The sequence below is a fragment of the Dufourea novaeangliae genome, unplaced genomic scaffold, assembly GCF_001272555.1.
Source record: "Dufourea novaeangliae isolate 0120121106 unplaced genomic scaffold, ASM127255v1 scaffold394, whole genome shotgun sequence".
Lineage (NCBI taxonomy): Eukaryota > Metazoa > Arthropoda > Insecta > Hymenoptera > Halictidae > Dufourea > Dufourea novaeangliae.
The window spans coordinates 56,508-81,575 of NW_015374286.1; the positions used below are offsets into that span (position 1 = coordinate 56,508).

The window sequence follows — 25,068 nt, forward strand, 5'->3', positions numbered from 1 at the left end:
TAGACAATAATGTAATATTACATAGTACATATAACATGTTTAGCTAAGAAGTAAGGGTGTATTTTTTTTCAAGCGAGGTCAGTGCACATGCCGGTACTGTTGTGTTCTACGATTACCACTTGTACACAGATTGCTTGGTTTCAGCCGTTTCTGATTCCAATTTTCGGTTGTTAATAACCGGAAAACAAAGGCTCCTACACATTTTCGTTATTCTAGATTTTCGTTTTGTTGTGATATGTAGAATCAACGCTCAAGGTGTCTAACACCAGGATTCGAACACCCTGTGTAATAAATATGATTTCTAACGAAGAGACTGCTAGACACTTGTGTCATCAACGTTGTTTAATGTTTCCACGTGGTATATACTACATATTATAATAATATAATTAACGCATAGAGCACAGTGCACAAGATTTCATGAGAAAAATGAGTTTAAAATCTCTTATTTTCCATGTATCTGCCTTGTAATGATAAAAAAAATATGAAAGTGACTGATACTAGAGTCTGTAAATCTAACTACTAGAGTGACTGCTAATGTAAGCGTTCGTATAATATTTATTAAAATTAAATATATGTACTATTTCTAAGTACTTAAATTCTTTTAATAATAAATAATATCTTGCTTATTGCGATGTAATTTTCTTTCTGTTGTAGAACATTCTAGAAATTATTAATTTTATAAATAATCGAAACTTATGAAGATTGGCATGCTCGTAACACATACATTGTATATTAAAATGATTATAATTAATACTTATTACGTATATAAGCGTAATTTATTATAAGAAAGTACGTATTATACACATTTTAAATGACTAGTCCACGTTTTAGAAACAGTAATAAATGAATAAATACCGTTAATTTATTAAAAGTATGATGAGCAAATTATTTCACAATGTGTACATATTTGACTTGAAGTCATGGTAACTTGTACAGTTCAGTGAATTAAACTTCAGGTACCTAAAAAATATAAATACATACTTCTTTGTGATATTTACTGAACTCATAAATATAAAACGGATTCATGACAATAAATAAAAATGATTGGTGTAATACTTTAATATTAGTACTCTGATCTACGTCTGGTTGCAGCGTTGTTGTTACACGTAGACGCATAAGTATCATACAAATGTTTAATTCGATAATTTCACGAAATTTCGAGCAGTGTGCTTTATACGTTTAGTCTATTTCAGTACATGACGTGAATTCATAGAAACCAGGAGCATAATTCCACTCAAGCTGGTCACACAAATGTCGAGCATTTCCTCGTAAGTAGCAAGACTTCACGCGCGTTAAGAATTCCCATGAATCGTATATTTGGTTATATGTATATAGTAACAAAGAAGATGATGTAATATGTACAAATTACTGCCCGCACTGCATTCTCGTAACAACTTAATAATAGACGAAATTTCCGTTTAATAATATGTCCTTAACTAACGTTAATCGTATATGTATGCTATTGGCCATTAGCTGGGGATCGACAATTTGATTGATCTCCGAACCACTGATGAAAACAATACACGTGTCTTCGTGGATGGTTCTCCATCTGCGGTCAAATTCAAATAACCGCTCAAGGCTGTTTTTCTAACTTTGAGTCACGCCATGCATAATCTCCACCTACTATTACAATAAGAGCGGCGGACTATTCGAATATCAATACGATGGAAACAGTTTTTCGATGATCTTGAGCGGTCAAATGATTCCGATCATTCAGCGAGATCTGATTGTAATCACCATAGTTTAATTTTCATAAACGAATGAGAACGGTTTCTGCAGTAGCGTGATTATTTTGCCGACAGAGTTTCACGCGATTGTCGTTAAAATAATAAAAAATAATACTGTTTCATTTTCGTTTTCTATCAAAGGCTCACGGTAATAAGTAACATTGACTTACTTCATTACGATCCCAAGAACTTTGTCCTACGGTGAACCTTTTTCTGTTAGAATGCAGTCGTTTATTTGCGAACGAGTCGCATCTATAAAATAATTCAAATACACCGCAGTTGGAGTGTATCTTTAAAGATATATCGATGATAGAGCTTGACTAGACGTCTTCATTTGTCATTCTATGATGATAGATCACTTGATATCGTTTTTTCTCTGCTATATGACGTTTGTATATATCTATCCTTCACCCTACACCAATAGGGAGATGTTGATATAACTAATCAATAATTGATATTTATTCAACTGATACTTTTCACAGTAAATCGTTGACGAAAGAAAAGAAAAAAGCATGGAAGAAGTAAATCCTGTGATTTGTCCTATAAAAGCTTTATTAATCCGTGTTATGCTTTCTTCCCTCTTTTTTTAAATGCACCCTTTTTGAAAACGAAGAGAGGATCGTGCAGTCTATTTTGTTTCAAAGTAACTGTTTTCTTATAAAAGTTTTATGAGAAATTTTTACAAAATTATTAGAAATAATACGGGTGAAACAGATGTAAAAAGAGCAAAATTATTATTGTCATTTAAAGAATAGTTTTGTTAATTATAAGTGGTAAAAGTACAGCCTGTGCTAACGATATTAACAGAATAGTGAACCTATATTAAATTTATAAGCCGAAGTAAATTTCACATTGGTTTACATTGCTAACACGTTATCAAACCTACATCAACAAATATTCTCCACAAGCCACTTTTTTTAAATTTGAAGTGAATAATCTTGACTTATCAGAGTATTAATTCTTTTGATCTTTTACATTTTAGGAATTTGGGGCTAGTTTATTTTATAATTAATATTATGTTAGGTAAATAGATATAAATAATATGATAGTCAGCTTCTGAATAGAAAGTACATTATTCCTCCCTGTAATCATGACATACACTTTTATTTAGCATTTATAAAAAATATATTGCATACCATCTGTAATATCTGTTTTTGTTTATAATCAGCTTAGGTTTACTATCTCCTTATATCGTTTCCGTTGGCTGTACTTCTGTATATACAAGCATAAAAACGTACAAAAAGTAGTTTAGAATCCTGGCACTAAATTAAAGAAATCTACAGAAACTTCTTATTTTCAGCTTTAATTTAGTTTTCATTTTTCATTAATAATCTACAGAATCTACAGTAACTTCTTGGTTTTAGATTTCATGTAGTTTTAATATGTTATTTGTTCATTAATAATTATTTCTCTCTATATGGACATATGGTTTCGAGTATCCGATGGAAGACTGCACGACCGTTACGCGTGTATAAAGATATTATCGAAAGTTATGTGTAAATAAAAGAGAACGTTAATGGATGAGTCAGGTACTCAAAGTGCAAGCGTTAATGATTCGAGGGGTAAGTAAATGCTTATAAAAATGAATCAGGTCCCGGTGTAAGTTACATCGATACTGGAAATTGATATATGGCTTCATTCACGAAATGAATTGATTCGTTTCTCTTTACTTTTCGCTGTGAAATTCTCTCAACTCTCGGTGAATTTAACGAAGCCTTCTCATGACGTTACAGTATTATAGAATTGTTTTCTTTTTTTAATACAATGTATCCATTAAATGTAAATATATACACATATTAAAATATATAGTTTAGATTAAAAATATGTACACGTGTATACAAAAATATGGAAAAACAGGTTTATGTCAATCTAGAATCAAAGAAACTAATCGACCAAACTGAACTTCGCGATTAAAATTATTTCTGAGTATTGTTCGAGAAATGCTTGGGAAGCGACGGGTTCGGCAACTCTACGAATTCTTAGAGAAACTCAACTTTCTTAAAGATCATCATTTGTACGTTCATAGACTATTAAAATGACTAACAAAGTGTAGCAGTTTTAACATTAAAGATAGTGACAGTTGCTGTTATAAAACTTGCTCATTGTACGTGATAAACGAACCGAAATTATGTAGTTGTATGGACAGACATTCTATCTTTCATTTAACCCTCTTATGGCCTTCAGTTCAGCTATTGTATATGTGTATATATATACGTATATATACTTTTAAAATAATATAAATGAATGGAGAAATTAATATGCCTAAAAATCGTCATTACATTGTTTTTTTTGTAAATTAGAAAGTCGTCAAAAGGAATGAAAATGGGATTGACTCAGGATAGACTTGAGGACCATAGTAGGGTTAATTTTAAATCTAACAGACTGTATCGACAAATCAGCATATAAGAAATAATAATTTTCTCTTCGCTAATATTATTTATAGGATTGTTTGAACGTAATTTGGCTCGTTTTGTACCGCCGAGGCTGTCCAAATCCATGTGTGGTACGCGCATTATACTATATTTACGTCCAATCAAACTCCGTCTCAACCAATCGTACTATTTATTTATACCGGTTCATCTCCAAGCGATAATCTGAAGATTCGGATCGCACATGTTCCAAATATGGTGTCGAATACAATTAGGCGTCTGTTTGTTTAAGTTTGCGTCACAGCGTTTCAATGCTGTTTGCCAGACGGGGCTCTTTAAACGCGACGCGAACGATCTTCAAAATGTCCCGAGTGTATCGCCGTTTAATATGCTGGCCAATTTAGCTTTGCCTTCACCTCAAATTTCAACGATCTATTATAACTTACGATTCGTTTCTCCGAGTGGCGAAAATCGATGAAATCGACGTCGCCCGGGTCTGCCACTATGACTTCCAAACCCTTAGTTTCCTTAACGATACTTTTTTCAAGTGAAGAGCTGCATTCAGGATATCGGATTCGCGAGTGTCTTCGCCGTCGGAATGAACCTCTCTCCTACGACCGGGCATTAGCATACGGTGTCGGGGTACTCTGGAGGTTGGATCGGAAAGCGCTTCTGAAACTGGTGCCTTCTCTTTGCTGGAACCGGGCAAGGACACCGATCTTCCCACGGAGAAACCTTTACTGAGTCTGTCCAAAGTGGCCGGTAGCAGATGCCGCTTCGGTATTGCTTGCTCCCGGTCTCGTAAAATGAATCTCCCGAGTGTCTTCCAGAAAGCTTGGGTGCTATAGACATTCTCATCGTCGCGCAAGACTCTCAGTTGACGATTACCACTTCCAACGGCGCCGGTGCCGCCCCATTCGAGTTCTTCGACCAAAGCAAACTTGATCGGATCCTCCATTCTTCTGGCTTTCACTAATGCTTGAGCTAGGACGTCTTGAGCGGAGCTGCTTACTGGAACGCGGAGGATCGCATACGGTATGTCGGGCGAGACGTTGTAAATACAAACTAAGAAAGTGTCAGCCTCGTCCCATATGTGAGTGGATGTATCTCGTTCAGAGTCGAGCTTCGAGTGACCGGCTGTACTTCGGATAGAAGCCAGCCAGGCCCTGCTACTGGGGTCATCCCCTACTCTTTTCAACAGAAAACGTCCCTGCCCTTTCCACAAAGCCTGCGCTTGCAACGGATGTTCTGTTGGGTCCAGGACGCGTTGGGTTGGCAACTCTTCTCTATCCTTTTTCTCCCAGCCGCGGGACACTTCTTCGACCAGGATATACTCGTCGACGCGATCCGCAGATATTCCAGCCTTTTGAAGTGCTTGAAGCATTACCTCCTGGGTTGTACTTTCTTGAGTGACTTTTAGAATGGTGTACGGTTCGTTGGGTACCACATGATAAACTATAAGGAAGAACATTCTCCTCTTCAACGTGACTCCGCCCAAACCGGGATCGACGGTAGTTAATTTTTCTGGTTCTTTTCCCGATAAGGAACGCTTCGATGGTTCTTTGTGATCGCGGCAGCAAGTGTTGTAGTCGAGGCTTTCTTCTTCCAAGCGTGAATAAATAAATAACGTGGATAGGGCTAGTGGCCTGTTCTTACAGGAACGTAAACGCACGTGCCTGTAACCAGGTCTCAAGCATCTCAGCGGTATGACCCTCTGTGCGATCAAGTGGTGGGAACTCGCCTCAACAATGCCGAAACGTAGGAAGGCGAGATCTTTGAACATCACTTGGAAGCAGAATTTTTCGTTCCAGATTGGATTCAGTGCGTTGTTCTGTATTACTTTGGTTTTATGCTTCGCACAGTCAATTGGAATACCGACTAGCTCGACTTCGACGTAGGTACTGGCGACGAAATTCGTTGGGGAAACGTACTGGCCGGATACTATTGAAAGTGTTAAGTGCGCCGAATGCAGTCCGTCGAATTCCTTATCCCAAGGATTGAAACGTCTGAAAGTCAATTTAATAATTTTATAGAACACGCATAACGTATTGAAGGTTCTAAATTGACTTAACGGAAGTCGTCTATCTAGAATAAATATTACTTAAATTGATTTTTTCAAAATTGAAATTTTCATAAAACGTAAGGTTAAACCGTCGGTAGGTGCCACACTACTGAATTAGTTAAACCAATTTTAAAATAACATTTACACCCGGGAATAAAAATGAGACTAATAAAAAATAGTTACGCGATTGAACCGTAGGAGATTGAATCTTATGTCACGTATAACTTAGTAAACTAAATTAATTTAATGTTTCAAATACGAAAGCTTACTTGTTCTATACTGATTTGAAAATTAAAAAAGGTTCACTAAAATATATAGATGTCTCTATAATACCTGTACATCATGTGTCCTTTGTCCCACATTACTGAAGGTTTTCTGACGTAGCCACACTGGCCACTTTGCTCAAACATAGCAGCGTTTAGATTCAATCCAGCGTCGTCGGTTTGATAATTTAGCGCCACCATTTGAATTCCAAACGCCCAAAAGATTACGGGATTAAAGTTTGTGGAGTCAATACGCATTCCAGCTGGATATGTTCGAATCAATTGGGTCTCTGCGTGCGCAACAACGCCCAACGGCTGTTTTCTACAGATCTTCTTGGCTGTACTTTCGTTTAAAGAGGAGCATTGAAAGCAGGCAGGAACACCGCGATTGGTCCTGAAATACATTATGAGATATAATATTAGTGAACCATAGTGTTACGGTCACAAACTACAAGGGACTTAATGCTTAATGCTTAACTTAAATGCTTCTCGATTAAGAGTTCATTTCATTCTTAAAGAATACAAGGTTTTTCATATTGCACAAGAAGTACGTATTGTAATAAAAGTATATTTACATATGAATCTGATACGGTGAATAGTTATTGTAATTTGTTACTGGGCTGTGTAATTTCTGACTGACGTAACTCTGGACTTTATTGTGATTGAATTAAATTGAACTGGACTGACGTTTAATAAATTCGGGTTTCTAAACATTCTAGAAACCAAGCACTGGATCATCTTCCCTTCCATTTCGCCCTAAGTAGCTCAATTGCCGAAACTGCTAAATATCACGGCATGACCTAGAAATCCGGTCGTTTATGGGACGGTCTCGGCGTACTCGTCGGAGCTGCCTTACCCACAAGCCGCAGAAAACCGTTTTTTTTTTGCTATAAATGTATCCCCACATTCGTTACTCTAACAAAGTTCTCTATTGTACAGCTATTTATTGTATTTCGACCCTCACTTCCAGGAATTCCAGAAAATAAAACATGCACCAGACTCCACATTATCCACAACATACACCAACCAAAATCATGAACAACCATTTATTACATTTCGACGCCGACTTTCAGGAATTGTAGAAAACAAAACATACACCTAGCCCCACTTCTTCCAACTCATACTACAATTCCTTCCACAACATACACCGACAAAAATGCCGCATTTTCCACCACCACACAAATACATACAACCAATCACAAGCCAATTCGTACCTACGAGTCCGTATGCATACAAACATCTGACAGAGCACATTCAATTATCAGCCAAAACACATCTATCAGTCGGAGTGAGCACAATTAGGTACACATACGCATACATCACATTTTCTTACGTTTATTCTAGTTCAAGTGTGTTACGGAGTAGTGTTAAATTATTCTAATCACATAACATAACCATCCTCATTCACACCAATTCCAATGAGCTCCGCAATATTGATTTATCAACTAGCATCATTTGTTATAATTGTATTCAACAAACCTAAAAAGATTGTCGATGTTACTGCCACCGCTTGCGAGCGAAGCTGACGTCGAGAGAGACTGTGGTGATCCTGAAGTTCCAGGTACAGTAGTTGTTCCAATCCCAGCGATACTATGCCTCTGTACGGGGCCTGTGTGTGGCTGATGGCGGGCTTTTCCAGTCGCTGCGGTTCCCGGCGTTGTGTTTAATCCACGAAATTTAATCGCTTGCAAGTAAATTACCAAGTCTGAGAGTTCCTTGGCAATTTGGCTACTTTGCTTTTGTGACTTGTCGTCGACCGCGGAATCTGACTTTAACCGACCGTGCGGCACCTGCGTTCCACCTAGGTACCTCTCGTAACTAGAAATCGAGTTGTCTGAAAGTTAAAGTTTCCTATTAGTTTCCTTATGTATTCCTTAATTACGCTGTATGTACAACTTTTTATACTTGGTAGTGGTAAATCCATTTATAGGTTCGGTTGGTGTTACGAAACTTGAATGATTTGACACGGTATTCAGAAGAATTGTTACACACTTATGTTATACAATTTCATTATCTATACTAGTTCATTTTATTATAGCACTTATTGAACGAGCAATCTACTGAAATTAGTAAGTTTCTGTTTTTGTGGACAATTTTTTGAAAGTTTTTCTGTTATTTAAATTCGATAGTTAATTTCCAGTGTCTTTAACACTGTGACTGTCACGTCACTCAAATATGGGTGACTCGTACATTGCAAAGAGGTTGGATTATTTAAATATGACTACAAAATTTTGCGTAAACTTAATATCGCAGTATAATTTAAAGCAAAATCAACAATCTCTATTAAATAAACGCATATATTTTCGACGATTTATGACTTGCGCTGGCAGCCAAGTCACAAATGCGTGTAATTTCGACGTGTGTGATACGTCTTTCCAGTGCAAGAGGTTAAAAACAAAATAAAACGTGACTGGTTATATACGGCTGTTTTCACTGTGGCAGTCAACGTGTCAGAGAACATACGAAATAGTTTACCAGTGACAGAAGGAACTGATTAATAAGGTATAACTGAAATAGATGAAATTATGAGAAACCTTTTTGGTCTTGCTATTTATGTTAATCTATAGCTTCAAGCGATTAAGAATCACAGTGTTTACGATCTCTAAGTTGTTGGTAGACCACTACTAGACTTTTTTTTACTTTAAATTGTATCCAGATTTATTCCAACGTGAACGTGGATCATAACAAGAACAGAGCTAGTTTGGAATATATAATGATAAGTTTTTAAGGAAATATTTGAAAGAATAATAACACTGTTAACACCTAAAAATTTTTGCACTTTTTAATAAGCGTTTCTGATAGACCTTCATGAGCTGAATACGAATATGCAAACTGTTTCTAGCACGTCCACTTTTTGAAAAAATCAATTTTTAAAAAATTGAAAATTTTCAAGTTTGGAACTGTGTTGTGCTTTTACAGTAATAGTTATGCAATTTCCTTTGACACGAAATAATTCTCTGGACTCTTCCGAACAAAATGATATAAAGTGTTATTATATTATAGACATCTAAATATGTTTAAATAATGTTTAAAGGGAAAAGGACACCGAAAACCCACCACTTTTTGCTGATATTCTTTAATTTATTTCAAAAACTGAAAGTTTAGGAGAAAATGTAACCATAGCCCGCGATAGAAAAGACCTTCCTGCTCAGGAAAGTGCCAAGGACAGTTGAAAAATCTGTTTTGTTTTAAATAGGGAAGCGAAATAGGCCAGCAAAACACCCGGCGCCGACAGTGGTGGCTGTGCGCGCCTAGCACTTCTGTTAAGGCAGGTTCACACTTGTGCAACGCGCGTTCCAGAACACACTTGAAAGGGTCGATTTTAATGGCTCGACGCGCAGCTAAAGGCAGGTCCGGATATGTGCAACAGCGAGCACGAACGCGCGCAACACAGCGCGCGGCCAAAATCCCGTCCACACTTAAGCAACATGTATAGAATTTCCACTCAAGACCTTCAAGAAGAGTCGATTCACGCAAATTTTCGTGCAGACGGGGAAACACAGATATCGGGTGCATCAGAACGTTCGGCGCGCATCGTCCACGAAATTGGAAGGAGCTTTTCTATTTTTCTTGAATTAAACCATCCGTAGTGAAAAATAAACCGCTGAATGGATGAATAACACCTATATAGAATGTTCGTGTACCAAATAGTAAGAATATGTTTCTTGTTTCCCTGAATATGTATTATAAAAGTAGTATAAATATAATATATATTTATACATAAAGGTTTTCATTATTATATAATGTAATCATATTATTGAGAAAATGTTGAGAGATATACTTGCTTTATGACATTGTTACTATACCTACGTGTACATAACTTTATTCGAATGCACATTTTTATGCATTTACTTGTTAACACATAACTTCAGTTGTTGGTCAATTGTATTACTGATGAAATAGTCAGGTAGAGAATCGGCAAGAAAAGGCGCAAGCAGTCATCGCCTCTACTTACTGTTTCTTCGGTACTTAAATTACCCAGTTACCTGAAGCTTCGTTTTGAAGGTAAATGTACGAAAAAAAGGAAAGCCCCGTCCACCGTTTAGTTACGTTTTTAAAAGTACTTGGTTTTTCTACAATTATTTGAAATTCTTGTCAGATCGGGACATGCCTCGACGTCGACTTAATACAATGGACGTAAGTAGCAATATTTATAATAATTTATAATATTTTCGTAAATAAAGTATATACAGGGTGATTCTGTCTAAACAACCGCGTGTCACTCCGACGGAGCGCATTGCCGTAGCGAAAGGGTTAACGTTGCACGAAGTCGTTAGCTGCGTGTCGAGCCATTAAAATCGACCCTTTCAAGTGTGTTCTGCAACGCGCATTGCACAAGTGTGGACCTGCCTTTACGCTGAGCGACAGGCACGGCGACCGCTGTCATTGAGTACCACTGTCGCCGCCGTGTGTTTTGCTGAACTATTCCGCTTCCCTATTTAAAACAAAACAGATTTTGTAACTTTCCTTGAGACCTTCCTTATCATAAAGGTCTTTTCTATCGCTTGCTATGGTTAGATTTTCTCCTAGACCTTTAGTTTTTGAAATAAATTAAAGAATATCAGCCAAAAGTGGTGCGCTTTCAGTGTACTTTTCACTTTAAACATTATTTAAACAAATATTTAGATGTCTATAATATAAGAATAATTTATATCATTTTGTTCGGAAGAGTCCAGAGAATTATTTCGTGTCAAAGGAAATTGCATAACTATTATTGTAAAAGCACAACACAGTTCCAAAGTTGAAAAGTTGCACTTTTTTTTAAATTAATTTTTTCAAAAACTGGACGTGCTGGAAATAAACGGTTTGCAGATTCATATTCAGCTCATGAAGATCTATCAGAGACGCTTATTAGAGGTTACAAAAACGAAAAAAATTTCAAATTTGTTGAACAGTGTAATCTTAATCAATTTTTAAATGGGTTTTGGATATTTGTAAGAATGGCGTAACGTAAAGAAGTCTAACAAAAATATAGGGTCGATCATTGGACATAGGTCACATAAATATACCTGACAGATTTGAAAATGAGGTAGAATAACGGAACGAAAGTTGCATTGGTCAAGGGAATAAATGTGATGGTAGAAAGAGATTTCTCATGGACATCTTACGTATAAAATGTTACAAGCAGTCGGTTTTAAAATTTGTGTTTTATTATTCTATTAATTTTTCTTGTACCATTTGTATCAATTTTTAAAGCAATACTTTTTGTCAACGTTCATACTGCGCTCAAATATACCGGTTCTCGTCTGCACGTAAATTTTTTGGGTTAGCTACTCCTACATATTAATCATAATTAATTACTGAGAATATCGTACCTGTTGAATTAAAGTTTAGAACCATATATGTATTAGTTCTTAAGAAAAATATTATATCATATGTAATATTAAGGAGAGCAATAGTTAATTTATAAGTGTAGGTAAACTTCTAAGAGGTAGGCACTACAAAATACTGCACACATATTACAAGAGTAATATTTGTAAACTCGTTATTGTGTTTATATATTTTTGTACGTTGTTGGATGAGTAAATAAACACTGAAAACTGAAAGAAAAATTGGTTCTCGTCTGATCATCGAAGTTCAAGCAGCGTTGGGAGCGATTAGTACTTAGATGGGTGACTGCATGGGAATACCGTGTGATTTTGACACCAAACTTTCTTTTACGTTTTAAAAAGTACAATCAAGCAACGTATATTTTACCTAAGTATATTGTGAACGAATAACACTTTTCTTTGTTTCTTACTCTATTCTCATGTAAAATTTTCAAAAAATCTATTCTTTTGTTTTCACATATTTCGACTTTATAGCATTGCGAGAGTATACTGTAAAAATTTGAAAAGGAAATTCTTAAAAGTAAAAATTTTATAGCCATAAGTTACACCAGTTCGAGAGACGTTCGGATCAGTTAGTGTAAGTATTTTCAATACCAAGCAAAAAACAAAGAATACGCACACCAACCTGCTCTGGAAGAAGATGTCCAACAAATAATGAGGCTAATATTTGAAAGCTTGACTGAAGAGGAATTATTGAAATGATGTTTAGGGTGAAATATTCAAATCAATAACGAAAGTTACAATTGTAGTTTGTGACAGTTTGCGCCGAAATATATTTTCAATGGTAAAAATGCGATAGAAATTGCCCCTGGGCATCAATTTGTATTTGTAATGAATGATGCTCCATGTTAATGAAAATTTAGTTTGTAATGTGAGTCAATGTTGGTCCTTGCGCACTTTCTTACGCCGAGAAGCGCAACGAAGAGCGTATCAAGCAAACAAGGCGCGTGAGCACTGCATCGTCTACAAAAGCTCGCGCTAAACAAAAAATGGAAAGGAAAAATCGGACTTACAGCATCAAATTGAGAAAGTCGAAAGACTACTTTATGAAGTAGGAATCGCTGATTAAATGTTATTGCCATAATTTTACATTCGTATGCATAAGAATCTAAAAAAAACTTTAAACCCGTTTTTCTCGGAACACGTATTTTTCGAATGGTGTACACGATTTAGGAAAAACTATTTGACCGATTTCAAAAGTTTTTGGTGCGTTTGATTCGTAATTACATTCTTTATGGTATGACCAATGTTAGTAGTCAATAGGTTTGGTCCACGCAATTCTTTTTTATTTAGCTTTTCTAACGAAGAAAAACACCATAGTTCGGTAGAATTTTTTCAAACATGCACCAATTATCGAATTTTCAATATTTTTCCTTTATCGTGGGTCATACCAGAACCATTCATACTTATTTAAAGAAAACTTTGCATTTTTAATTTCAGATAATCGTATCTCCAGATTTTACGTACACAACTTCGACGTGTGTTTTTCAAAGCATCACCTGCCTTGCGGTTTATTTAAGACTACGTGGACAAAAACACCACAAACAAATTTTTTCATTATTTTAAGATGTGTACTAATAAATACAAGTAAGAATTGTTACTTATAGTTTTCTTTTTTTTAAATCCAGAAGAATGCATTTTTTTTCATGCCTTTATACGAGAATGTACCCTTAACCTATTTACTCGCGAGAGAGGGAAAGATCAACATACATTTGCCATTTAGATTTCATATATTCCTCCGAAAAATATTAGACACGTATTTTTGTATCAGGCAAACGTTCATGTTGTAGGAATGAAAACAGCAGTCCTACGATTTTATAATCGTAGAAAACCTCAAATTGAAGCTTTACAAAATTTCGGATACTTCAAGCTTATTTGTTTCTCGTTGCAAAACCCTATGAGCACGAGTTGCGCTATAATATTTACGAATTTCGTATGCCATACCGCGTAAGTCCGAAATGTGGTTTTTGCATAGGTATGGAGTTTATTTAAACTCTTATTGCGAAATACGTCTGGTGCAACGGGTTATACTATTTGAATAGCCAATTTCCAGACGATACAGGAGCTCGATCAATGACCTAATGAGACTAATGAATGAAATAAAATGAAATGAATGAAACCAACTCGTGGAACCGTTCGAGAGCACGCCTATCAAGTAGAAGAAGCCGTCGTGTCATATGTATTTTACGCGCACTTCGCCCGTTTTTGAAGGACAAATAACTCGGAAACGAAGCGTCGAACGTAACTTTGTCTTTCTTAATTTTCATCTTAGTTTGTCATAGAGAATCCACAATGTGGAAGTGTCCCACATTTTTATTAACAGCCTGTATAAGCATGTCGTTACTATTATGTCTCATCATACAATTCAACATTTTCACTAAAAAAACATATTATAGTCACAATGTCGAAATGTACTTCAAACACATTAAATCAAAATGAATAATCTGTTCAAATGAATCATCAAGGGTTCGTGGTTTGTTTGCGTAGACCATCGATTTCAAATAACTCCACAAAAAGTAATCTAAAGGAGTTAAATTACAACTTCTTGGAGGCCAAGTAACAGTTGCATTTCTTGAAATTATCCTTTTACTAGACTATTCTTGCAATACGTTGATAGAATTAAATGAATTTAATTTAATTGTCAGACTATACTAAAGATAAATGACAACTAGTGACAGTTATAACATTTTAAACATGGTTGCCATTTCATTTCAAAATCATATCATTCTTATGCGTGATATTTTATATGCGCAGAATTCATAGAAGAAATGTGCATGAATAAATTGTGTTACCGTCAATATTATCATCCTCGTCATCGTCTTCCTCGTCGTCATCGTCCTCGCTGAAATATTCAACGACGGAAGCACTGCTTACGTCAGTTCGCATCTGCTTCATGGATGATGCACGATCAGACATAAGCATTTTTCCACGATGGCCCAGGGGAATGTGCGTTAGAGGTCCGGTAGGATCTACCACCAGTTTCTTGTTTTTGATCAATATTCGGTGCCGCAACTGTGATGGCGACGGCAGTTGGGGATCGTCACTGAAATCGGTCTCGAACAGGAATTTCGTTACGAGCTTCTCCCCGAAAACCGACTGAAATTAGATCAACATAATTTTGGCTGCATTAAAATATATTTAATCGATAATACTGCTTCATTTATTAGAACGCACGTTTTAGTTGTTTGTAAATTTACAGCTGTTTCGTCTTTGAAAAACGCCGCACCCGAAATACAAATCACTGTCCACTGTTGGTACTACAAAATTTTTGGATTGCAGAGGGCTAACTATGTCAAACTTTCTTTATGTATACGAAAGAAGTTTTTAGCGTTTTTGTCAATTTTGTACAGTCAAAAGATCTTTTTTTTCTATAGTAGGAAATACAACCACAGAAAAACTTACACGACATGCTGCTGTGTATAAAAATTGAAACACCAGGAAAAGAAAATAATAAAGGTGAAACATTTATTTGCGGCTAAGTGATGCAGACTCGATAATACCCCTAGTAGCACTGATGGTTGGTCAACGGTGGCCAACGATTGGGAGTTCGTTGGGATATGTTTAGTGTTTTTTCCTACAAATTCCCAACATAGGGCCTATGTCGAAAACTTGTGACAATTTACCAACGAATAGCCAACGTTGGTCCTATAATTATTACAGTTGCTTAATTGAAATGAAATTTACAACGATAATACAACATTGAGCATGATGCCGCGTCGGCATTGCAACGCGCTTTTTTATGTATACGAATATATATATATAGACTAAGTAATTATTATAGTTTTAAAATGTACAAAGTGGTCGAATTTAATTCAATTCACGACGGTAGTGAAGGTGGAGGAGACATCAGTGTGGTATGAGCAGAGTGGCTGACACCTCTCAAAGAAGAATGTGTGTGACCACCGTATAAAACCTTACAAGGAGGAATAATACCGGACGAGAATTGGACATTGTATGGTGTTAAAAGAATATTTGACGAAACTGGTAAAGAAGTACTTCCATAGTATGTAAACAGTTAACTTAATTATGTTTTTGTTATGTTACACAAAATACAGTGGCGAACAAAAGTATTGGCACAGGAGGTATTTCTATACATAGTGTTAAATAAATATGAAAAGAACGCAATTTCTTGTTTAATCCTTTTTTCAAATATAGGTCTGGAGTCCGAAGTTCAAATATATTACACGTCATAAAAGTTAAATAGACCTATAACAAAGAAAAAAAATAAAAACCATATCATGGCTCGTTTGCAGCGGAACAAAAGTATTGGCACACATACAAATTTCATGTTTCTAGGGAATTTTGAAATAAATATTTCGAATGTTGTACGACTGTCATGCCCGCGAATGTTCCACGATTCAGTTTGATGTTTATTTATCATAAATTGTTGCCAGTATTGTTGTAAAAACAAAAACGCACAAAAATGGGTCGCAAATCGCAGGAGACAACAATTTCTGAAAGGAAAATAATATTGAATTTATCAAAAGAAGGAAAGTCTTACTCAGCTATTGCAAAAATAGTAAATAGAAGTCGTTTTACGATAAGAAGTGTCGTTAAACGATTTTCTAACACGGAAAATTTAAGAAATTCTGATAGAAGTGGCCGGCCACAAAAATTGACCGTTAGAGAGAAGAGAAAAATTATTAACACAATAAAGCTAAAATCCTACTACTACCTCTTCAGAAGTAGCAGCACAATTAGAAAATGAAAGTAATGTAAAAGTTCATCCGATAACTATCCCTAGAACTCTTAGAGCTGCCGGATATAATTCAAGAATCGCAAGAAAGAAACCGCTCATTAGTAAGACGAACAGAATACAAACATTAGAATTTTCAAAAATGTACGTAAATAAAGATTTAAACTTTTGGGACAAAATTTTATTTTCGGATGAAAGCAAATTTAATATTTATCAATCGGATGGGCAAGTTAAAGTATGGCAGCAATGTAACACAGAATTAAATGAAAGGAACACCAGTAAAACGGTCAAACGTGGGGGTGGCGGTGTGCTAGTATGGGGGTGCATGAGCTCTTCTGGCCTAGGAGAGCTTGTGTTTATTGATACTATAATGGATAAATATGTTTATTTAAACATTTTAAAACAGAATCTTAAAAAAAACGTGAATAAATTATATCTCGGGAACGACTATTACTTCCAACAAGATCATGACCCTAAGCACACCGCCTATATTGTTCGACAATGGATAGTTTTCAGCACACCTCATACGTTACCCACTCCACCACAGTCACTGGATTTAAATCCTATCGAGCATATTTGGAACGAATTAGCTCGAAGATTAAAAAAACACAGTTAAAACAAGCAATTTTAGAAGAATGGCATAAAATAGGATCAGAGATAACAAAAAAATTAGTGAATTCAATGCCTAATCGATTAAAAGAAGGTATTAGAAGAAAAGGTTTAAATACCAAATATTAGATCTTACAATATAATAAATTATATTAAAAAAACGTAGGTGTGCCAATACTTTTGTTCCGCTGAAAACGAGCCACGATGTGGTTTTTATTTTTTTTCTTTGTTACAGGTCTATTTAACTTTTATGATTTGTAATATATTTGAACTTCGGACTCCAGACTTATATTTGAAAAAAGAATTAAACAAGAAACTGCGTTCTTTTCATATTTATTTAACATTATGTATAGAAATACCTTATGTATAGAAAAGTTTTCGGTTGTTTGTCTTGTTGTAAAATTAATTTTCATGTGTTATTTTTTAGATTTTCCTGAAATACAATCATCCAACAGACCACCTATTAAGTTCGCTACACCAAATATTAGTCAATATACATATATATTGATTACTCAATACATATATTCACAATACATATTGTCAAATACTATTGTGTTTTTCTGTTTTGCTAGTATCTTTTTTACTTTAGGTAATTTGTAGATATATATGTGTATACATAGCGTTCTTAATGTTCTGATTACACAGTACATTATGTTATAGATTCGTTTTAGTAAATATGTCTGTAACTTATCAACTGATACATAATTATTTTTAGGTCCATTGAGTGTGTCTCTCATACCAACAAACCCATTGCAGGAGCAAGTTGCCTTATGCAAAGTGAACTAAGTAACTATTTATGAAAACTGTTGTTATATGTAAATTAGCTGAAAATAAAATACTTTTATAATACATATACAAGGTGTCCCAAAAATGTCCTCCGACCCGGAAATGGGGCACTCGGGGGGTGAATTGCATCAACTTTTTCCTTAGCAACAATGTAAACTGAGGCTTCGTTACCGAGATATAAACGAAAAACCGCGACCAATCAGAGCGCGAGTTTGCCAACCGAGTTCCCGCGCTAGAGGTGGCTACGCGCTACGCTTGTACTACGGAGCTCCGAACAAGGAGGTCACCATGGATCACAGGAAACCGCGTATAATAATAGAAAATAAACAAGACGTAACAAATAAAATCATACTTTTTATCATCTGTCGTTTGTTATTTAAAGAGATTAATGAATGAAACGTAAATGTAGGCACATTATGTGTAACGTAAAAAGACGAATGCACATTTACATTTTTGCAAATTCCTTTTTACGAATTTGTAAATTTCCCTTTCAAATAATGTGTGAACGAAAAGGTAATGTAACAGAGAATAAACGAGAAGTGATCATAATTCGGTATTGGTATAAAAATTCGTAGTTTAATAACCGTCAACAATGTTACTGATAATGAATAAGTTTCTTCAAAAAGTCCGAAGAAAATGTTAGGTACAGAAACTTGCAGAATTATCGCCGGAAATAAGCCATAGCTTGCGTTAAATTAAGAAAATAATAATCAGCAATAAATTGATTAGAACTCGCCCTTTCGGAAATTCACCTGCAGTTGGCAAACCTGTGTCAGTAGGTCACTGAACCGATCCTGGTCATCGACGGTCGAAACGGTTTATGGCAGGGTATCGCCCAGTTCGCAGGTGATCGCAGGTATACCTCACCAGCCGAAGCTAAGGGTTGTAACGTCAAGTGAGTCCTGGTTATTCCACAGAATACGTACTCGCTTCACTGCATGACCACTAACACTGATCACCCGACACAATCACTTAATGTATTTTTAATCCAACGTGGTGTAACTACGTTAGGAAAATTCGTGGCCCCGGAAAGGGCCGATTGGTTTCAATTTTTCAGATGTTTTACGTAACCAAACACTTGCACAGCAACACCCGGATATCCGTTATTGTCTACGTACCACCATTAAATTCCGTAATACTCCCGTGAACTGAACATCTCTGTCGCCCGATTACTAACCGACTGACAGAATTTTTCCGAAAGGGCTTCCTCTACCCCCAAGTAGTTTCCCATCGTTACATTGTGAGTTCACTCCCACCACGACAAGATTTAGGTAAAACGAAACCAACGGTTCTAGGATCACACGTGCTTTGCAGAAGTGCAAGGAAAGAACCGTCGCGCAGTTTCTCCAAGGCGCCGTAGCCCGTTAATTTATTGCCAGGGTACCTACTGCTTCGAGATAGAAAACAGACATCACGTGCATCGGCTTGAAAATGTCCGAAATGAAGAGGACCACCAACGTATCCCTTGCTTCCAGTTGGAAAGTACAATGTACATTGTCTATCTCGACACGTGTAAGTTGACGCTGCTTGGACCAGACCGATCACCCTTGTAGAGGCCGGAGCGGAATTTTCGGTTATTTATGGCTCAAAATCTTCGGCCTCGTAGCAATCGTGAACTCACAGCGGAATTGACAATCGACAATTTTATTACAACTCTGTGAAATTGTAGTTCTCATGAAAATATTTCATACGTATTTTTTTTAGTATTCCGTCAAATATCTCGGAAATGATTAGAAATATAAAAACCGTACAATTTGCAATATTGTGTTTGATTTGATATTAAATGTAGCTATATCATTGAATTCCAGAATAATCCCTTCCTTTAAACCATCTTTCGCCGACTCCTGACAGTGCACGGTGCAGGTAAATCCAAAAAAAATACTACCGTATTCGTTGAACTCTTTTCCGTAAATCATTGACACTTTGATACAGCTTTTAATCTCGTTGAAATAGTCTGGAGCGTTAGCGATACCGACAGTCGACTGTAATAGTGGAGCGCCCGGTTCTTTTACCTGAACCGGGGCGCACCGCTGTCTTCAATAGGTTACTACTGCGTTAATATGAACCGCATCACCCTACCGATAGGCTTATTATACGGGAAAGAGTTTAACGAATACTGTAGTATTTAGAATAGTACTTTTTTTTATTTACCTGCACCAACTGTCCGGAGTCGGCGAAAGATTGTTTAAAGAAAGGGATTACTCTGGAATTCAATGATATTGCTACGTTCAATATCAAAACAAACACAATATTGCTAATTATGTGGTTTTTATATTTCTAGTAATTTCCGAGATATTTAACGGAATACTAAAAAAAAATACGTATGAAATATGCTCATGAGAAATACAATTTCACAGAGTTGTAATAAAATTGTCGATTGTCAATTCTGTTGTAAGTTCACGGTTGCTCCGAGGCCGAAGATTTAAGCTATAAATAACCGAAAACTCCGCTCCGGCCTCTACAAGGGTGGTCGGCTAGGGCCAAGCAGCGTCAACTTACACGTGTCGGTAAATTTTTTTCCCCGCTCCCCGAGATAGACAATGTACATTGTACTTTCCAACTCGAAGCAAGGGATACGTTGGTGGTCCTCTTCATTTCGGACATTTTCAAGCCGATGCACGTGATGTCTGTTTTCTATCTCGAAGCAGTAGGTACCCTGGCAATAAATTAACGGGCTACGACGCCTTGGAGAAACTGCGCGACGGTTCTTTCCTTGCACTTCTGCAAAGCACGTGTGATCCTAGAACCGCTGGTTTCGTTTTACCCAAATCTTGTCGTGGTGGGACTGAACTCACAATGTAACGATGGGAAACTACTTGGGGGTAGAGGAAGCCCTTTCGGAAAAATTCTGTCAGTCGGTTAGCAATCGGGCGGCAGAGATGTTCAGTTCACGGGAGTATTACGGAATTTAATGGTGGCACGTACACAATAACGGATATGCGGGTGTTGCTGTGCAAGTGTTTGGTTACGTAAAACATCTGAAAAAATGAAAACAATCGGCCCTTTCCGGGGCCACGAATTTTCCTAACGTAGTAACAATACGTTGGATTAAAAATACATTAAGTGATTGTGTCGGGTGATCAGTGTTAGTGGTCGTGCAGTGTAGTGAATACATATTCGATGGATTAACCCGGCGGCACTTGACGTTGCTATTCGTAACGTCGGCTGGTGTCGCATACCTGCGATCACCTGTGGCATGGACTCTACCCTGCCATAAACCATTTCGTCCGTCGATGCCCAGGCTCGGTACACTGACCTACTGACGCAGGTTTCTACGCTGCAGGTGAATTTCCGTAAGGGTGAGTTCTATTCAGTTTATTGGTCACTATTGTTTTATTAATTTTACCGAACTACAATCACTTCTCGTTTATTCTCTGTTACATTACCTTTTCGTTCACATGTTGTTTGAAAAGGAAATTTACAAATTCGTAAAAAGGAATTTACAAAAATGTAAATGTGCATTCGTCTTTTTACGTTACACATAATTTGCTTACATTTACGTTTCATTCATTAATTTCTTTAAATAACAAACAACAGATGATCAAAAGTATGATTTTATTTGTTACGTCTTGTTTATTTGCTATTATTATACGCGGTTTCCTGCGATGCATGGTGACATACTTGTTCGGAGCTTCGTAGTACAAGCGTAGCGCGTAGCCATCGCTAGCGCGGGAACTCGGCTGGCAAACTCGCGCTCTGATTGGTCGCGGTTTTTCGTTAATATCTCGGTAACGAAGCCTCAGTTTACATTGTTGCTAAGGAAAAAGTTGTTCCAATTCACCTCCCGAGTGCCCCATTTCCGGGTCGGAGGACATTTTTGGGACACCCTGTATAAAATGGATTTCATTTCAAGTCCACTACTAACATGTGAAAGAAATAATCCTAACAAAGACATTTTGTAAAAATAGAGTCAGGGGCAGAAGATTGGAAATAACTTATAATAATTATTTCTAATAATTAGATAGATGTATAAATTGTAAAGGTAACTTTGCTGGTAAAACACTTAGTTATCTGTTTAATATACATATACAATTTATACATGTATATAATTATTATAAATATTATTTCGAGTGTTATATTCCTTCAAATATTTTTAAAGGTTTTTATGAAAGAGTAGTATAGCCAACTGTCTCCATATACTTGGTTTATTGTAGATACTCAACAATTGGCCCTACAGAAAGAAATCCACAGTTGGCCCCTTGTATTATAGTGACGTAGGCCCAGCGATGGGTATAATCGTTGGCCAAACGTTGGGTATGATCGTTGGCCCAACGTTGGGCATGATCGTTGTCCCACTTGCAAAAAAGCGTGACCATTCTAACCGTTGGCCAACCAATACTCCAACGAAGGGCCAACAAAATGCCAACAATAATTGCTACTAGGGACATCTCGATAATATCTGTTGACACGTTGACTGCCACAGTGAAAAAAGCCGTACGTAGCCAGACATACTTTATTTCGTTTCTTAAATAATAAATCGTCGAAAATGATATGTGTTCAGGTAATTCAGGTTGTTGGTCTTGTTTTACATAATACTACGATATTAAGTTTTAATCCAGCTTCTTTGTAATGTCCGTGTCACCCATATTTAAGTGACGTGGCAGTCAAAGTGTTAAGCAACGCACATAATTTGGCTTGTTTTGTAATATTGATCATAACGTTTCATCGCCTACGTACTATATTACAAAAGACTGTTCAATTCATTTTAGTTCTTCTCGATATTGCAATTTTCATGCACACTGATCTACTTATGTTTTATGTTAAATTACTAGTGAAAGCAATTTATTGTTATCACCAAGGTGATTTGAAGCCGGCTTCAAAATAACGCACTTTTATAAGAAAACAAAATCAGCGTAACACCCAATCTGTATACATAACGATTACGCACCTGAAAGATTTGGGCCATCCGTGCTTGTTGACTCTGGGAACAATGATTCTCGATGGAGAGAATCACAGGATATGGGGAGCTGATGAAAGCACTTCTGTCAATTGCTTCGACGACTGAGCGAAATGGAATCTTAGTAGTGAAGGTGTGCCCATGGTAAATAACTGGAGACCCATCATCGCCGTCCCAGCAGTCAAGTTCCACACATCGACATCCCGTTAGCAATACCTGCGAAGTGAATTTACTGTTACGCGGAGCATTCAACGACACATATTCAAACTACACCGCAGAAGCGGCAGAATTTCTGGAAAGCTTGTAGGTACCATTCAAGTTTCTGGGGGCGTAAATAACAATAAGTTTAACACTCTTTTTACATAAGAAATAAAGAACGTAAAAGACTGCAGTTTTCTTATTTTATATGTCTATGAATAAATAATTAATGAATGTATTTATTTATTTTATTGAAAATGATATTTCTTCATTGCAAAATGAGAAAATTCAAGAAAAAATACATATTGTGCGAATTTTCTAAATATTACTTCTGGTAGAAATATAATAACAATGGGAAAAATGTTTGAAGGTATTTGTACGTATTTATAATTATTTATGTGAGTGTTGGACATTTTCGTGTCTACGTTCGAAAAAATGTGTTACAAGTTGTTGTTATTTGGTATTGTATTCCTTGGTCTATTGTATTTATTATTGGAATATATTGTTATTGATATTATATAAATTACTTATTTATTGATATCCGTCATAAAATTCACATTAAAAAACTTACTCCTCTAATAAATAAATGTCTATCTATACGCGTTTATTGGTCACAAGGATGTTTTATCTTTCAAGAATTTAAATTATACCCTATATAGTGTATTCCACTAGCTTCATTTTTTAAATATTCGAATTTGGAAAAATGTTTGGTATACATCCATGTGGTTTCTTTTTATCTCCTGTGTCGGTCTACTACTACTTGCTTCTGTTAGTACGGAGGATTATAAAAGTTGGTATGTGTTCATCTGTAATGATCTACAGTGGATAATCAAATTATTATGAACAGATGGACAAATGACATGTTTTATGTTTTCTTTAATATTTATGACTTCAAGTATACCCTTTCTTTTTTTCTTAACGTATAGGTATATGTACCTATGAGTTAACTACATTTTGGTATGTTCGCAACACTATTTTGTTTAATCAATACACAGCAATATGTATACTTGTAACAAGCTACCAAATTGTGCTACCGTTTATAATTCATTAGTGTGACTTGCTACTGCCGATTTATGTGTTGGTTTCCAATGATCTATGTCTACCTTGATTGTTATTGATTCTAACACTGTTCAATTATATTGCGCCAAAAAAAAAATATGCTGAAACGAAATCAACCAAATATAGATGCGAAGTGTGGTGTGACGAAATATTGACATACATATAATTTGAAAAATTATAGAAGATGCAAAACCATTGCCATATGTCGTTAAAAACATAATAATATAGTTTGTAATAAAGAAGGAATCATTACAAGTGTATTTTCAATTCCATTCTTGAATAAAATTCAAATGAGTGATAATTTCGAAGCGTTCATAATAATTTGATCACTTACTGTAACGTTAATTGATGGGGTACACTAAGACTGATAAAAAATAGGCAACGTCAGGAAATATGTATTGTCTTCTACAAATACGAATAACCAGTAATAAATAAACAGACGGTCCAATGGGATTTCAAATATCTTCTTAGCAAGTACTACATTTATTGTATCATGCTCCATTCGTAAACATTGTATCGTTAACTGTTCTGTGTACGTATGCAATGTGTACATGGTGTGTAAAATCAGTGTAAATACACAGAAATTCTCAAATTTGTTTACGGAAGGCTATCACATTTATTTGACCAAATTATATACCAAAATGGAAATATCATTTGAAAGATAAGAAAAATTTATCAGAAGAGAATGATAAAAGTAAGGATGATAAAAATGCTTAAATCGAAATGCATGCAGAATTTTATACTACATTGTCGTTTCAAAAGTATGTGATCGAAAGTGTGAGTTGTAGTAACTTTAATCTTCGATACTAAAATTGAAGTCCCAAAATAATTCCAAGAACAGTACTTGTGAATAATTGAAATCCTCTTTGTGTATCAATTTCGTTAGAAGAATTGACATAATTTCTCATTACGTACTCATAAGGTAACATCTCAAAAGCAACAATTTTGTTTCGTTCAGACTGGCATGAAATCGTAGAGAATTAAGGGGGGAGACTCCGTGGCCCGTGTTCTGTGTCCGTGCGCTCTCGCAATCAACGGGAACCATGTATGTATACGCGATACACGAGAGAGA

At 36.0% G+C, this 25,068-nt stretch overlaps 1 protein-coding gene across 1 annotated transcript; it reads right to left on the reverse strand.

Annotated features, from left to right (window-relative positions):
• Nucleotides 1-4,362: 4,362 nt before the first annotated feature.
• Nucleotides 4,363-23,006, reverse strand: LOC107192768 (1-phosphatidylinositol 4,5-bisphosphate phosphodiesterase epsilon-1-like; the record flags this gene model as incomplete). The annotated part of the gene is made up of 5 exons (XM_015582104.1): nucleotides 4,363-6,102; nucleotides 6,492-6,815; nucleotides 7,901-8,255; nucleotides 14,544-14,847; nucleotides 22,731-23,006. Coding segments are annotated over 5 exons (2,763 nt in total), but the record flags the coding sequence as incomplete, so codon positions are not given.
• Between the last annotated feature and the right edge of the window lie 2,062 nt (nucleotides 23,007-25,068).